The sequence below is a fragment of the Aythya fuligula genome, chromosome 9, assembly GCF_009819795.1.
Source record: "Aythya fuligula isolate bAytFul2 chromosome 9, bAytFul2.pri, whole genome shotgun sequence".
Taxonomy (NCBI): Eukaryota; Metazoa; Chordata; class Aves; order Anseriformes; family Anatidae; genus Aythya; species Aythya fuligula.
Window position 1 is genome coordinate 4,458,284 of NC_045567.1, and position 15,382 is coordinate 4,473,665.

At 46.0% G+C, this 15,382-nt stretch overlaps 1 protein-coding gene across 4 annotated transcripts in view; it reads left to right on the forward strand.

The window, feature by feature from the left end:
• Nucleotides 1-661: 661 nt before the first annotated feature.
• Nucleotides 662-15,382, forward strand: part of DOCK10 (dedicator of cytokinesis 10) — a 149,523-nt gene continuing 134,802 nt past the window's right edge. For 2 of the 4 annotated variants that reach the window (XM_032192891.1, XM_032192897.1), the window contains exon 1: nucleotides 662-787. In XM_032192891.1, the coding sequence (XP_032048782.1) occupies nucleotides 677-787 (111 nt within the window). In that variant the 5' untranslated portion in view covers nucleotides 662-676. Of the gene's footprint in view, nucleotides 788-5,276; nucleotides 5,519-15,382 lie in introns of those variants that run through there. The other 2 variants (XM_032192893.1, XM_032192894.1) reach the window with 1 other exon arrangement.

Below are 15,382 nucleotides of genomic sequence, written 5' to 3' on the forward strand. Positions count from 1 at the left end.
GCTGCCTTCTGTGCCACAACGCCTTTCAGTCTCCACATTTCCCTTACACTTAGGGTTTACAGCTGAAGTCACCCAGGTTTTACTTCATTTCTGTCTTAGGCAGATCACCGTATGCTCAGCTGTGTAGTCACTCGGGTGCCTCCTGTCCTACGCCTCCCGGCGCAGCCAGGTGATGGCAGTTCTGCACGAGGAGCGGAGTTTCAGTGCCCTTGTGTGAGGAAACTCAGACACAGAAACTCTAAATACCCCCTGCTCTTCGCACCACAGCCGCACGTTCAGGCGTCAGGCAGCATTCCTGCCAACACAGGCTGTGATTTCTGTGGGCTAACATGCCTCCCTGTAAGCGTGTCAGTGCCGGGGGAAGGACCGGACGATGCCCAGCGCCGAGCGGGCACCCGGGACCCGCGGTGCCCGGGCTGAGCCCGCGGGGCGGCCGCGGGGCAGCGCCGCGAGGGAGGCGGCGGCAGCGGCCCCGCGCCTCAGCGCCTCAGCGGGCGGGACGAGCCGCGGCCGCCCCTCAGGGCTCCGGGCGCGGGGCCGCCGCGCTGCGCATGGCCCGGGGAGGAGCGGGCTCGGGCTCGGGCTCGGGCGGCGGCGGCGGGGGCAAGGAGCCCAGTTCCGCTTCCTGACGAGCGGCCGGAGCGAGGGGCGCCCGCCCGCCCGCCTGCCGGTGCCCATGGCCGGCGAGAGGACGAGGCGCTTCACGCGGAGCCTGCTGCGGCCGGGGCAGGCGGCGGAGCTGCGGCACAGCGCGGCCACCGCCGCCAGCGGCCGCCTCCAGCAGCGGGTGAGCGGCGAGAGGGGTCGGGGAGGGGGTCCCGGGCGGCTGCCGTGCCCCCAGCAGGGAGCCTGGCACCGGCGGTGCGGGGCTGGGCTGGGCGCACGGGGAGCGCCGTCTGCCTCTCCGCTCGCTCGGGCGGCGGTCTGATAACGCGCTCCCTCCGGGCTTGGAAAGCTGCGGGCTGGGGGAGCCGAGGGGCTCCTTCCCCGGCGAGGAAGCGAGGGGTTTGTTCCCCGCATGGGGCCGCATCGCCCCGCGCTTCGTGCTGTCCCAGCGCCGAGTCGCGCTCTGTGCCTCGCCGGATTTGCAGCCAGCCCTGGAGGTCTCCGTGAAGCGTTCCCGAGCTCCCGACCCGTGGCAGCTCGGTAGAGGCTTCCTCGTCTCTAAAGGCTCTGTGGAAATGCTCCCCGAACCATCGCGGCTGGTTTGGGCGCTGCCCAGGCACTGTGCTGAGTCGTGGTCCCCTACGGGCGTGTGTTAAAGTCCGTACAGCAGCTGAGCGACCTAATGGCAACTTAAAGCCCTAGAGATGAAGTTCTGTTAGAAGAACTTCTTGCTCTGCTCTGTCTCTGCTGCAAGAATACGAGAAAAACTGAGAAGGAGATTGATGGAGCACATCTGAATTTGATGGTCTGGATCCCTTGAGGAGGGAACTGGGGTTTTGTTTAATTGTTTTCCAGTTGTTGCTAACAGATCTTAAGCTGATAACTGAAGAACATAGCATTTAATTACTGCTCGTGCGCTTGAGTTGTATTTTGTTCCACCTCCCTGTAAAACATCCAGCCTTCAGTTGCAGGGCAGCGAGCAGAATCTGTCACTTCTGCGTGTCTGACTTCCTGCCCCGTGACGAAACATGTTGCTGCAGGATTTCATCAGGGCTTTGGGTTTGGTTTCGAAGGCAAACGCAGGCAGGTCTGCAGAGATGGTCCTTTATAGATACTGAGGTTCAGATTGGAAGACGCCAGGCCAGACTCTGGTTTCAGTTATGCTGCTCAGCGGGGGCACCGAGGGGCTTCCAGATGTTACGTTTTATCCCCCAGCAGGCACAACGGTCCTGAAGCCTTGGTTGCTTGCTGTGTTGACTACGTATGTCTCTGAGAAACTTAATGAAGTTACCATCTTTTTACTGTACTTCTTGGAATTGCCAGTAGTGTTGCTCGTGAAAGCCAAATTTCCGTATAGTTCCTCATGCTGAGGACTCCTGCTGGGGTACAATGCTCCAATCCTCCAGATGAAGTCTCCTCTAGCTACACGAAGGCAGAACAAGATGAATTAGTCGTCATGCCTTAGCCAGCGGGCAGAAGGCCCCTTGCTGCTGTGCCAGCCCTGCAGAGCTACGGGGCTCGGAGCTGGGCGGTGCTGCCATCCCCACGGGTCTCTCCGGTCATCACCTGTGGGGACGACCCTGTCCTGGTGCCCTGCCAGTGCTGCAGGCATAAGGATGCCACATTGCTCTTGTAGAAAAGCGCCACAGGACCTCAGTGCTCTGGCTGGACTGGCACTGGTGGTTTTTTGTTGGTTGTGGTGTGGTTGTTTTTTTTTTTGTTGTTCGTTTGTTTGTTTTTGTTTTTTTGTACCAGAAGCAAATATTCCTGTAGAAGAGAAAAACCTGCTGTGTGCCATGGGGCATGTTGGCACCCCTTGCATCTTGTTCTGTGTGTTTCAGCACCTCATGATCCAGTCGTGCCAAACCTGGCATTGTAAATCTTGTGTTGGAGCATCCTGCAGGTCGCTGCTGCAGCAGTCAAGGGCCTGTAAATAACTGGCTGCTACAAAGGAGGGAAAGTGGAAAGGTGGATGAACTGAGCTTTCTGGTACTGCTTTTGTGTCTGTCCTGTACGAAGTTCCAGCTGGGCCTCTGTCAGCCCAATTTGTAACAGCCCCTGCAGCAGGGATCCCTCATGTCTTAGCAATTTGGTGGGAGCCCAGGGAGCAAATGCCTGTTGGTGTTTACTCCCAGGGAACAGTGGAATAGTGAGTTTTGTCTGTCAGTTCCTTGCTGCCCTCAAATACATCACTTCTGCTGCTGTGTGCTTTCCCTTCATTTTGTTCATATTTATTTGCTTAACATAGAAAAAATGTTGCAAGATGTTGCAAGTATTCAGCTCAAAATTCTGTTTGTAAATACAAAAAAAAAAAGCGTCAGAGTAATCAAGGGGATGGGGTAAGTAACTTTTTAATGCTATGAAAGATATAAAGTGGAAACAGAGGTTGAGTGGGAAATACATATATTTTTATACTTTATGTATATTATAAGTATATAGTTATATATCTTATTGGCAGTGCAGTAGCTGCAGCATTTCAACACAGGTAAGACATCCTACATTAATTACGGAGTCTTCAGCAAATGCAAGGGGGTGCTACTGTCAGGTGTTAATGGTGTGTGGCAGCACTTCAGGTGGCTTCAATAATTGCCCAGTTATTTCCTGTTAACTAATTTGTTCTTTTGGAGAGGGCAATTTACAAAAACTAGTCAGTGAAATTGATCAGCACCATCTAAAAGAAGGTAAATAATTTAGTGTGTTCTGAAGCTTTGTCACAAAATTCTGTCTATGTCCTAACAGAAAAGCTTTGTTAGAAATCTGCAGTGTGAACGCTCAGTTCCTAGGAAGCTGACTAGCTGTGCGCAAGAAAGGGAAACTAGTGTCTGTTGTTTCGTTTGCCTGCAACTGCAGCAAGGTTTCTCTGCAAGTTTTCAGAATAGGGGTGGGCCACTCTGCTTCTTGAAATCCCATTGCTAGCCACTTAGTTATTATGAAAATTTGCACTATATCGATATTTCCAGGTCACAATTAATTTGGCTAAGTACTGCTGGCTGCAGCGCTCATCCTTTACATAAAGTATTGTGACACTGCTTTCATAAAAGGCCTGTGGGGGGTCTTGCTCCTCGTCTCTCTTCTGCAGTTTACCAAGTTAATAGCAGGCTGGAATTGGGCTGCTGCTCCACGTGTCTTTTTTTTGGCAGAGGTTTCTTTCCGTCATGCTGCAGCCAAGTGGAGAAAGTTGTGGTGTCCAATGACCCTACACTGGCTGTCTTTCTTGACTGGAATCTGGATTACACAGACTTCCCTTTTTATTTATTTATTATTATTTTTTTTAAGGGGGGAAGGGTCTTTATCTTACCTGAGGGTGGTGCAATTCCTTCTTGAAAGAGCAGGTTCCAGTTATTTCCAATGTGTGTTTTATGTTGCGTGTTCTTCACAAGTAATAAAGGCTCCCTTTGCATTGTAGCTCTGTATTTTTAGTTTTAGAGCTGATTTTTAATTCTGAAGGTAGGTAACGAAGTGTTTGTGACTTTCTGTTTTGTTTTATGGTGATTTTAGCAGCATGGCAGTCTCCAAGGAAGAGTAATCTGCATTGCTTGCAGGCTTACAGAGAACACCCATTGCTTTGGTACCCAGAGTGATAACAACAACGGAGCTTTGACCATCCTTACCCCCTCTGGGCCCGGCTGCGTGGCCTTTTCTCATCACGCAGCCGCGCTCGGGTTAGACTTCCACGTTCAAAATCAGGCCAATGAATGAAATTGCCTCCCCAGTGAAAACTACATTTGTTTAGAAGGTACAGTGTTAGCTGAGCTATTCCAAGGACAGAAGTACTTTGAAAACTGGGCTGTGAAAGGCTCCTTTCTTCTGAGGATATTCTGATGTCTACTGTTTGTCCAGTGTGAACTGAAGTAAGGCATTTATACAGACAGTGAATGTACCATGCTGTTACAGATAAATAGGCTGTATGCGTTTATACATACGTGTCCGTGCCTGGGCTTCACACGCCATCTACTAGATGGTTGTCTATTCCTCTGTAGACTTCTTACTGTATTAGATTGTTCTTTTTTTTCCTTTTTCTCTTTGGTTAAAGCTGAGGTGGTAGCCTGGTGAAATAATCCTAAAAACATGCACAGAGTGAAAGCCTCATCCCCGTTTTTGTGGTTGAGGAAAGAGCTTATTCATTGCACAGGCAGAAGGGAATGTTATCTGCAGTCTAGGCCTGGGAAGATTCTGCTGTTGAAGTCTCTGTGTTTGAGTTGTCGTCGTCTCTTCAGGACAGACAACTTGTCAGGTACGTTTAGGATGTTAGCAACTATAATGAAGTCTTAAAAAACTTTTTTTATATTTGTATTTTACCTGTGAAACTTGCTCATGAGTATGCATTCCAAAACTTATCTTTAATATCCCCTACATCTTCAAAGAAAAAACCCAACATTATAAGTAATTTCCTTAATCAGCATTTTTTTTTTTTTTTTTTAAGTCTTTGTGTCTGATGAGTGATTTCAAATGATATCATAGCTGTTCTTCAGCTGGGGTATCCCAAGGACACCTGCAGTGGTGTGGACCTGACGAGGATCTGATCATTTTCAGCTGGCTGCTGGAGCCCAGATGTAAGAGCAAAGCAAGCAAAGGGCACAGACAAGAATGTACTGTTTGCACATTCTCCAGCTGCTAGGCTCCCTCCTCTGCAGGCAGACAAAAGGGCCAATTTCTTCTCCTGAGTAATTCTAGGAACTTCATTTGAGGCTTGTACTGGGGATCAAACTGACGCACAGATGAAGAAAGAGAGATAAGGGAAGAAAGCCACAGAGAGGGTGGAGGAGAAAAAGGAAGAAAATGGTCTAGAAAGAGTTCACAAGCACTGGAGAAAATGGGGGAAAAGAGGAAAGACTTTGTGGGGAAAGAGAGGCTGAAGAAGACGATGAAACGGAGGAAAGAAATGAAGAGATCTGCAAGAAAGATTCGTCAGGTTGGTGAATAACTCGTGCAAATGAACCCTTAATATGAAATACACAGGGAGTGTATTTAAACGCTTTGGTTTAAATGTAGTTTTTGCTGTTGTCTTGAGTCTGTCACTTGAATAATGCTTTGTTTTGAATTGATGGGAAGTGAGTCAGCTTGAGTAACTCAACATGATCTCAGTTTATAGAAGCCGCATTAACTTTTTCCCCCTGCTTACAAGGTTAAATAAGGGGTCTGGAGAAGGGAAGAGGAACGGCAGTTTCCAGAGAAGGAGAATCTGGAAAATTGAGCCTTGTATTGGGTTTGGAGAATGGCTGGGCAGAGAAGAGGTTTAGTGTTGTGGCTTTTAGCAGGCAGTTCTGTGGTGCATATGTCACTTCCAGAAGTCAAAACATGTTTGTAACTTTGCTAGCACAAGGTCAAAAGGCTGTGCAGCAGTGACATGGGTGTGATTATTACACAAATAACAAAGTCTTACAACAGTATGCACTTGCCAGTTCAGGATTGCCTACATTTTGCAAAAATCAACAGTATTTCTCTGAAGCTGGATGATATTTTTTTTTGTCTGCTTTATACTGCCTGCATTTTCTTACGTTATGCTGACTTTATTCTGGTTTTGCTGATAAGAAGAAGAAAACAAAAAGATAACTGCCCAAGATCTCACAGTGAGCATACAGTGAGCCTCAGAACAACGGTCTCCAAGTTCATTGCTGCCGTGGGCTGCCCTGCCACACTCAGCCAAATCGCTTGCCTGACTTACAGCTGCTCTGCAGTCTGCCCCCTGCTCTCATTGCTGACCCAGGCAATTTTCCCCTCTCCTCTAAAATGTAAGAGAACCAAGAGCTGCTTGCTCTCTGTGTGCTTCTCCTCAGTTTGTCCCTTTCAGAGCAGAACACCACCAGGCTCTGAGTTGCACTGTAACGAGGGCAGCAAGCTGTGCTAGTGCGAACTGCTCAGGTGTGTCAGTGAAGCCTCACAGAGCCTTTCTCTTACAGGAGAAACTCAAGAGGCTTGTTTGTTTTTACCTTTCTCCACTTCCTTGTTTTTTAGATTGGTCTCACAGTACAGTAGTCTTATTTTGTTCCCCCTCTGTCATTGGTATGTAATTAAAACCTAAACACATAGGTTACATAGATTTTCAGTAGGCTCCTTCTTATCTCTGGTACCATTTTTTTTTTTTTATGATGATATATACACGCTGGCTCTTTGTTTTTATGTCTTGCAAGGTGCCTTACAAACACAGGAGGGAGTTCCCACAGAGAGCTGGATACGGGGCTGCCCAGCCTCACCTCCCCAGCTTGCTCGCAGGGGTTAGTATCCACAAAAAGCCCCCTGGCTTGGGTACTGTAAGGCTGCTAGCAGCTGGAACCCGAACGCTGGGTGGTTTGGAACGTCAGGTGGCAGAATGTAGATGGCCTTTGGGCTTGTAGAAAAACACGACACATGAGGAAACCTGGAGATGTTTCTGGGATGTGGGGGTTTGTCCTGTGTGGCCAGCTCAGCAGTGGGGACTGTAGCTACCACCATCAGGATCTCAGGTAATTACAGGGAAATGGGCCTGGATGCCTCAGCACAACAGGGGTCTGCGCTGCCTCTGTGGAACCATGTCTTATCTCTGCAGCCTCGAATCAAAATTCCCAAAGAATTGAAGAAAACATTACACCCTATTACATTTTGAGTTACCAATTGATTCAATTTTAATTAGCACTTAGCTTTTTACAAGATTTCCTTCACACTCCGGCTGTTGTGTGGTTGGTATTGTGTTTATTTAGCAAGCTGTCAGCTTCGTAGTGATTGTCTTAATGCTGAGCGTGGTTCTCCACGTCTGGATTCATGTTGTGTGGGGGAAGTACAAGGCAATTGTGTTGTTGAGTCTGAAATTGGCTTGTTTGCTTTTCATCTTTGAGAGTAACTTCAGCTGACTTGAGGCAAACATGATTCTAGGTTACTTTGACATGTTGACCTAAATTAAATGATGTAGATATAATGTAATGTAATGAATGCACCCGAGCTGGATACAATAAAGGGGAAAAAATACTTTCTTTGAGTGTCATTATTTATGAACGAGAGTAGTACAGAAACATCTCTCTGAAACTGCAATGGCTAAGCATGGTTAGCATAGAAAAAAAGTAAACTTCATCTGTGGTTTCTGTTAATACAATTTGATTATTATTTTATTTTCTTTTAAGCTGACATTTAAATACATTTTTATCCATGTATGTTTTCTGCTAGCTTTTGCTTCTTTGAGTAAGCTGATGTATGTCAGCTGCTTTTAATGAGTTCTTCTGATTTACCGGCAAGAATGAAGTTCTGGCTGCTCAGGTGTTTCATAAAGCCTGTGCCTCTCCTCATGCTGAGCTAGAGGCTCGCCATGTGGTGAGCGCAATGGCTCTGCACAGACAATGCCATTTACTTTTTTAAAGTGTCTGTGTCTCAGTGCAAGTTCCTCAGTGGTCTTTATTCTAGGTCTTCTGTGTTTGTTTTTTTTTGGGGGGAGAGCTTGGCACAGGTTGAAGAAAACAGACTTCTCAAGTGTGAGACCCTTCTCTGATATGAGGTTTGGCCAGGCTCTGGGAGAATCTGAGGAGGTCTGCAACCCTTGTAGGATTTCAGCTCCTACCAATGCCCCAGGGATTCCTCTGACTTCCAAAGAACATTTCACTTGGAGTTCAACCCAGGCCTTTGTCTTTTATGGGAGTTAGAGAGGAATCCTTTACAGCTGCAGGTGTTTACCACAAGTCTTCCTGTAACACCTCTACCACTGTCTCTGCATTTCTTCTCAACATTAGGATTAATTGCTCTTACCTTCCTCTCCCCTGCTCTGTTTCCTACATTCACTCTGTGCTGAGGGTTACCGCAGGGCAGGCATCAGGGTTGGTGTCACCAAGCCCTGCAGCACAGCGCAACCTTCCTGGGGCTGCTGTCCCAGCCATGCTGGGTACCAACCCGCTGCCCCTGCACCTCTCCATTTCTTGCAATCCCCTGCTCCTGCCTGTCAGCCATTATCTCTGCCTACAGCCTGCCCCAGGTCCTCTCCCTTGTTGTCTCAAGTTTATGTTGGATTTTTCAGCAGATTGTCTCCACTGTGGGGAAGAGAAGTGGCACAAAGGTGGGGGAGAACCACCGGGGTATCTCCTGGCCCCAGTGGCTTCTAACCCTGAAACAATTTCTTCCATCCCCTTCTGCTGTGAGATTCTTGTTGTGCTGCCTCCTCTTCCTCTTCCCAGCCCCTGCCTTCCTGCCCTCTTGGCCCTCTGGTGGCCCCAGGGGAGAGGCCAAGCCCAAAAGGCAGCAGAACAGGGAAAGGAAAGGCTGCTTGTGCCTGAGACTGCATGCGGTGGAGGTGCAGACTGGGGAAGGGGAGGAGGACAGGTCTCCAAAGCTCCCTTCTCTGCCCTTTGGAAGCAAACACAGCACTCCTTCCCAGAATGTGAGCAGGACAGGAGAAAGTATTTGGAGCATGTTGAGTCTTTTAGAGTGAAAGCATTGGGCTGAAATCAGTCCGGGGGCTGTTGGTTGGACCATGCTGATTTAAATAACGTCATCTCTGGAGGCTGTCCCGTGAAGGAGCTCTTCACATTGCTGTGCAAGTACCAAGGCACATGCTGGGCTTGATGCCTGTTGTTAGGAATGCCTCCATTGCATTTGGCAGGACATGTATTAACGTGAGGTGTTTGTAGCAATATCAGTCTCTTCTGAAGATAGAAATGTGCAGACTTTCTCCTGGCCTTCTTAAAAAATAGATATTTTTTTCTTTCTACCAAAGAAATTGGTGAACGTGTTACAGGAATACTGCTGGCAAACACCTGCAGCTCTTCTCTTAGAACAGCCTCAGAGTGGTCTCAAGTCTCCAAAGCAGTTCAGGGGCCAGAGGAGCTGGTTCATGCCTTCAGACTTCAACTGGGCTGAGAGAAACAGGGAAGAGCATGGTACAGAGCAACGGCACGTGGACAGACAGAGTCCTTGGGCAAGCAAGTCCTGGGCCCCACCTCTGGCTTGGTGATTCCCCCTGCAGGGAGAAAGGGAGTGATGAGTAAGTGTTAAAAGCTGTGTTGAGCAGACTTTGGTATTTATTCCAGAATACCATGTGGTCCGTATCTTTTGTGTTCACACACTTGCAGTGCATAATAAAACATGCTGAGCTATCGTGTCCCCATTGCCACTGTATAGGAACACTTTTTTTCCTTCCATTCGTGTGTAGCAGGTGGATTTCTACAATCAAACAAAGAGCAGTTGCAGTAACAAAACAGAAGTGAAGTGTCGTATGTAGTTCTTGTTTGAAAATTAGTTACTAAAATGCATCTGCCTGTTTCAGAGCTCACACCTCCCTTTTACATGGTCACCTTTTACATCAGTAACAGCTGTTTGTCTCATTAAGCTGTGTCACTGTGTGGTGCTTCTGTTCTGCTGACACCATTTCATTAGCTGGCTGCACGGCTAGCACAGGTTGAAATTAAGTCATAGGATGTTATGTAGAATTGCTGCATGAATTTATCCTCGTAGCCCCACCAGAATTAACAAGAGCTGTTTCTGAGGCTGGTTAGGGGAACTTATCAAACTGAGATGAAGGAAATACATGAGCAGAAATTTAGCTTACCCTCTTTCCTAGTTGAATAATAGCTTGTGGTACAGCAGCAGCATTAGAAGTCTGTAATTTATACTAAAAAAAGTTTCAATCTAGGTAGATTTACCTCTTCCATGGGTGCATATCTCAAAAGCTTCCTGATACTTATTTACTTCAACCATGTAGCCAAGGTGGTACAAAAATCCTTTTTGGCTTCTTTGTATCCTTCCACCAGCAGGGGTAACTGTTTGCAGGGCAGTTTGGGGTGGAAGTTACTTGTAACTTACGTGGCAGGGAGCACTGCGAGTGGCAGGACAGGAGGACACCAATTGCCATGCATTGGCATGAAGTTTATCTGCCTTTTTCTTCTTGTTCCTGCAGTGCGAACCCTACAAGCTTACTAGACACGGCCTTTATGCCGCACTTAATCATTGTCTTGCCCTCAATTCTTTATTCTTGTATCTTCCCACTCCCTGCTTTGCTGCCCTTGCTCCTTCCAGTCCTCGGTCCTTGTTGCTGTGTCTCTCCCACTCGTCTCTGAGCCCCCACTAATGCCTCCCTGTGTGCAGGGAACAATATGTCGGTTGTGTGTTGGGCACCCTATTGCCATCCATGCCATCTTAAAACCCACTTCTTCCAGGAACTCTGTGTCCCTGTTCCTCAAACCAATAATCTCTCTTCTTCTCTTCACTGAGCTGCTCTCCAGTGCTATGCTGCTGTAGCCATGCCTCTCTCACCCCCATATGGTCCACATGAAGCCTTTGGGTTCTGTAGCAAGTCTCCCTCTTAGCTTTTGTATAAAATTTTACATCACACAAATGGGTTTATAGACATGATTGCTATTGGAACAACTGTTTGCTAGATAAAAGATCATTTAAATAAAAGGTAGTGACTCGTCTTTCAAAGAAGAATCTGTCAGATGTCTGTTCCCTTAAAGCATTTCTGTACCAGTGGATCCCTGTTCAGTGCTTACGCAGTATTTACAGATGATTGTGTATACGGTGAAATGTCTTAATGCATCTGTATCAAGTCTATTTTAAAAATATTTAAACCAATTAAGCAAATAGGTGGCTGCCAGGGCTACCATCTGTTTCCTTGGAGTAATGTGGCATGCACAGGTTTAGGGGGGTGGAGGGGATTCCCCAAAGTCCCTGATGGCACGGCCACCGCAGAGGAGCACGCAGTGACACTCAGCCCCTCTTGAATCAATCTGGTGTGGTTTGCATCACTTCTGATGAGCGTCACCTGTGCAGAGGGGAAGGCAGGCATGCATTGGGGCTGGGAGGGAGAGAAGGGTCATTTCCAACAAAAAGCACTAACTTTGGGCTTGCCGTTTTGCTCTGGTAAAACAGCTGTGGTTGCACAAAAGCCTGTGTATCAACTGGCTGCTGACAGTTAAAATGATGAGACCTTTAAAAAAACAAGAAGTCCTTGTATATGTGGTTATTAATAGATCAAACTACGAGAATTACAGGAATTAAAACTAAAGAAGTTAAAAGAAATCCAGATCTTCCCCCTCACGTGTTTCCTCCCCCATGCACCCTCTTTTTTTTTCTTTTTTTTTTTTTTTTTCTTTTTCTTTTCCCCACTTCCCTTCCTTTTATTTGCTTGGAGGCTTAAAACAGTGAAGCTAGAGGCATTTTCATATAATGCTGCTGAACGTAGGTAGATGATACTAACTGGGAATATTTAGGGATGAGAAGATCATTGTTTTTTCTTCACCTTTTAGTTGTGGCTATTGAGGGTGAGTCCTCTGCTCACCAGTATCTGGAGCTGCCTGGGCATCTGAGTGTTTGCCTGTGATTCTTTGCTGCCCTTTGGAGGGGGTGAGGGTATATTTGGTATGGTTTGGAGTGTGTGCCACTTCCTAAAAGAGGAAAATAACCAAAGAGTTGTCACCAAACATTTTTTTTCAATAATGGGCTTTGTGGGGAACCACACTGAGATTGGTGCCTATACTACTGAAAGCCTAACACGTTGTCATACCGTTCTCCTCTCGTTCTTGTTTATGAAGACATTTTCTGTTCTTGAAGAAAACTACACGGAAGCAATAGGCAGCTTACTGTTTCATTTAATTAACTGCAGCTAGAATTTATAGGGCACAAAGAAGGTGGCAAAATGGTGATGGGCAGGTTCTTTTTGTCTGTGTCAGAGCTCCAGGTTGTTTTTCCCTGTAGCCAATATGCCAAACAAGTCCTGCTGTCATTTACTAACCAAGAATTTTTTTGAAATATTTTCAGTCTTGAGGGTGCAAAAATAACAAAGTGAACTGTGACTGGAGAGGAATAATACTTTCTAGTTGGTACTATCACGGGCTCAGCTTAGCAGACTTTTTTTGTCTGTAAGATAACAGAAATGAAAACTAGTGAAGTGTAAGTGCTGACAGTATGACTGTTTTTAGACAGCTTGGCAGGAAACACTCACTATTTCCTCTTCTGTTTGATGTTCTGTTACTTTCTCATAAATACTAACCCTGCTGGGACATCGGTGTTTGCTGCTACAGTGGTATGGCTATAACAATGAAAAGAATAAAAGACAATGCCAAAAACAGCCAGATTTAAATATCTTCTGTTGTTTTAAATAGATTGTGTGGACTTTTTTTTTTTTTTTTAATACAGAATTTTCCATTAGTTTTTTGGTCCCACTGGAGCATCTTTCCAATGCAAATACATAGACTTCTATCTGCATAGTTGAGCTGGGAAGTGGGAATCAGTTTACCTGCGAAGTATGGGCTCAGATTGGTGCTCTTCTGGATCAGGATAGAGCTTGTTTCAGCACTTGTTTCTCATAGGTAGATGCTGGGTTTCTCTAGCTGTAGTGTGCCTGGAGGACGTGCGTCCCACAGAAGAGATACATACATCTATCTACATGTGGAATAAGGTGACGGGCCCCCCTTCTCCATCACTTTCATAAGGTGATTGGTACTTTGGTCTCTTGAAATGCCAAGCAAGCGCTATCCCCAACCCAGGGGTAGCAGAAGAAACAAGACAGAGGCGAATCTCTTTATCGTAAGCCTTATCCTCTCACCATGCCTGATTCTTGTGTCTCATAGGCAGGATGCCTTCAGTTGATTAGGGCACTGCCTTCCCTCAGGGCCTAGCAGTCCTTCATGGATGGTACTTGAGCTTCTGTGTTGTTTTCCCCTCAGATCAAGGGCTGATCTGTGAGCTTTGAAAGCCAGAAGGTGCTGCCTCGGAGGGCGAGATCTGCCGATAAGCCCGTGCAGATGCTGTGCCCCAGCACATTGCTCCACGTGCTGCGGCTTCCACCTCCACCCAGCGCCTGCCCTCAGTCAGCTGCCAGCTGATCTTTGTGAAGAGTAATCTGGTTGAATTCAGTGTTACTACATCAAGAGAAGGACTGAGTGGTTGTAGCCAGGCCTGACCTTATGCTTGGCAGAGTGTGTTTAGCTGCATGTACATCCCCTTATTTAGATGTAACTGTTCCCACCTTAGTGAACTGCTTGATGAAAGCATGAATGACAGCAAGGTGAGAGCTGTTGTGTTGGCTGCAAGTCTGTTACCACAAAATCATTGTCATGTTACATATAAAGTGATAAATGATCATTAATGTCTGACTGGAATCCAATTGGAGCACTAATTATATGTCAGAGTAAATTTTGGCAGAAATGAATGCTGAATGCTATCTCTGCATCTTAATTTCTGCCGCAGTTTTAAGAGGAAGTGTGGTCTGAAATTTTCAGAGTCTAAAAAAAAGATGCTTGAAGGAAATCTGGTATTTTCATTTCTTCACTTGGATGTCAGAGGTTCTAGTGAAAGCTTTGGCAGCATAGCCAACAAGAGCGCTTTACTTCCTTAAAAAAGAACGAGAGAGGAAAAAAAAAAAAATAGGGTTAAAGTTCCAGCACGTAGCCTGTAACATTTAAATTATTTACTTATGCAGTTGTGCTTTCTCAACTGGAGGCCCTTAAGAATGCCCAGCTGCCAGCAGAATGAGAGGGTGGTCCAGGAAGCTGGTCATCTATTTTAAAATGTAATTGCATGTTCAGCGCAATTAGAGAACTCATTGCTTCCCTAAAATAAATCAATGCATTTGCAAGCATAAATAATTAAGACATCTTGAAAAGCACTGTCTGTCTGTTTTGTTCTTTATTTTCTACTTGGGTGAAGAGGGCCTGGAAGACTAAATAGAGAAGAGGTCAACATTTGGGCACTACCTAAAATTATTAGGATGCCTTGGAAGTTCTTTCGAGATGTGTCAAAACAAAATACAGAGTGACATCACTCCTGTTACACGCTAAATCTTTTTTCTTTCTTTAGTAATACTCTGAAATGTTTCTACAAGAAGAGGAATTTTTGTGAATATCAGTTAATAAAAAGTACTAATGGCAGGTACGATGAATAATAAAAACAAATGGCTTGCAAACAGACATTTCATTCAGTGAGAATGAAAGCTCTTTGCACATATGTGTATTTAGCTTGTAGTTTCTGCTCATATTTTAATCTCCTTTGGAGTTCAGTATTAATCTTTCAAAACACACATGTTACTAATCAAAATATTATTCTTCTAAAGACTTTTTTTTTTCCCCTGAAATACCAACCAGAAGACATATGTTTGTAGAGACTGTGTTACAGCTTAACAAATATAGACCAAACAACTTACAGTTGGGTTGGTTTTGCTAATTTTGTGTTTAGTTGAATAAAGAGCCTTGTGGATGTGAATGTTAATTGGTACCAGCAACACAGGTTCGTTAGTTTTTGTTTTTCTATGATTTTATTCTCTTCTGGAGTTCAAGTAAAAGGGAGTGAAAGCCTGACAGGAGATGTGAAATGAAAAACACATGTTGCACAGAAAAGCTGTCCAGGGTACAGAACACCACAACGTAGCTCATTAGATGCTAAAATAGCTGTTGTCAGTTTGATATTGTGAGCGCATTCTTGTGTCGTGAAAAAGTAAAGCAAGAGTCCTCACCATGAAAGTGGTGAGGCCCTGGCCCAGGCTGCCCAGAGCAGCTGTGGATGCCCCATCCCTGGAGCAAGATTCCCAAGACCGGGCTGGATGGGATTTGGGCAGCTTGGGATGAGGGCAGGTGCCCCTGCCCAACAGCAGGGAGGCTGCAGCTCGGTGGCCTTTTATGTCCCTTCACACCCAAACCGTTCTAGGATTCTGTAAAATCACTTGGAAACGTGCAGGGTGCATTTTTTTTTTTGGTTTGTTTACAAACACACAGGCAGCCCCCACTTCTGTAAAATAATTAGTCTAGTGGAGGCCGATGTTTTATGCCAAGAGGAACCTATGTACATGTTTTTCTGTGTAGAAACTCATGATTTTTCCCATGCGCTTTAC